This window comes from Meleagris gallopavo, unplaced genomic scaffold (assembly GCF_000146605.3).
Source record: "Meleagris gallopavo isolate NT-WF06-2002-E0010 breed Aviagen turkey brand Nicholas breeding stock unplaced genomic scaffold, Turkey_5.1 ChrUn_random_7180001847698, whole genome shotgun sequence".
Lineage (NCBI taxonomy): Eukaryota > Metazoa > Chordata > Aves > Galliformes > Phasianidae > Meleagris > Meleagris gallopavo.
This window is the reverse complement of record NW_011115316.1, coordinates 22,921-24,360: the sequence shown is the minus strand read 5'-3', so window position 1 is coordinate 24,360 and position 1,440 is coordinate 22,921. Positions and strand designations below refer to the sequence as shown.

The window sequence follows — 1,440 nt, the reverse complement described above, 5'->3', positions numbered from 1 at the left end:
GGGCCACCTCAGGTTCTGGCTGTGTCCCCATTCCCCCATCCCTGTCCCAGTGTCCCCATCCCTGTGTCTCAGTGTCCCCAAACCTGTGTCCCAATGTCCCCATCCCTGTCCCAGTGCCCCCATCCCTGTCCCCGTGTCCCCATCCCTGTGTCTCAGTGTCCCCAAACCTGTGTCCCAATGTCCCCATCCCTGTCCCCATGTCCCCATCCCTGTCCCCATGCCCCCATTCCTGTCCCCGTGTCCCCATCCCTGTGTCTCAGTGTCCCTGTCCCTGTCCCAATGCCCCCATCCCTGTCCCCGTGTCCCCATCCCTGTGTCTCAGTGTCCCCAAACCTGTGTCCCCGTGTCCCCATCCCTGTCCCCATGTCCCCATCCCTGTCCCCGTGTCCCCATCCCTGTCCCAATGTCCCCATCCCTGTGTCTCAGTGTCCACAAACCTCTGTCCCAATGCCCCCATCCCTGTCCCAATGTCCCCATCCCTGTCCCCGTGTCTCCATCCCTGCCCCCATGCCCCCATCCCTGTCCCAATGTCCCCATCCCTGTCCCCATGTCCCCATCCCCGTCCCCGTGTTCCCATCCCTGTCCCAATGTCCCCATCCCTGTGTCTCAGTGTCCCCAAACCTGTGTCCCAATGCCCCCATCCCTGTCCCCATGTCCCCATCCCTGTGTCTCAGTGTCCCCATCCCTGTGTCTCAGTGTCCCCAAACCTGTGTCCCCATGTCCCCATCCCTGTCCCCGTGTCCCCACACCCCACCTGTGTGTACACCAGGGGGACGCTGATCCAGTCGTAGTGGAAGAGGAGGCTGCAGTTGGCCCGAAATCGGTTCAGCTCCTAAAAAGGAAACACAGAACAGGTTTTGGGGATGGGGGTGAGGGGGGGTCCTTTGTGGGGTCGGGAGGGGGGGGGTCTCACCTCCATCAGCAGCTTTAGGGTGCAGTCATCACGCACTCTCCCCTCGCGCCGTGCCTGCCCTGCCAGCGCCCCAAACCACACGCAGGGCACCCAGAATTTGTTGTAGGGTGAACGCAGGGCGTCCAGCCGGCGCCGCTCCTCCCGTGTCAGAAATCCTACAGGGACAAACCCCATAATGAGACCACCCCATAACGAGACCACCCCAGTGGTGAGACCACCCCCATAATGAGACCACCCCAGCGGTGAGACCACCCCCATAACGAGACCACCCCCATGATGAGACCAGCCCCACAATGAGACCACCCCCATGATGAGACCACCCCCATAATGAGACCACCCCAATGATGAGACCACCCCCATAACGAGACCACCCCAATGATGAGACCACCCCAATGATGAGACCACCCCCATAACGAGACCACCCCAATAACGAGACCACCCCAATGATGAGACCACCCCCATGATGAGACCACCCCAGTGGTGAGACCACCCCAATGATGAGACCACCCCCATAACGAGACCACCCC

The 1,440-nt window shown here is 61.4% G+C and overlaps 1 protein-coding gene across 1 annotated transcript; it reads right to left on the bottom strand.

Moving 5' to 3' along the window:
* Positions 1-754: 754 nt before the first annotated feature.
* BEST2 (bestrophin 2) lies at positions 755-1,331 on the bottom strand (the record flags this gene model as incomplete). Its single annotated transcript, XM_019610989.2, has 2 exons — positions 914-1,331; positions 755-832 (listed from the first exon to the last, which is right to left on the bottom strand). Coding segments are annotated over exons 1-2 (489 nt in total), but the record flags the coding sequence as incomplete, so codon positions are not given.
* Positions 1,332-1,440: the final 109 nt, after the last annotated feature.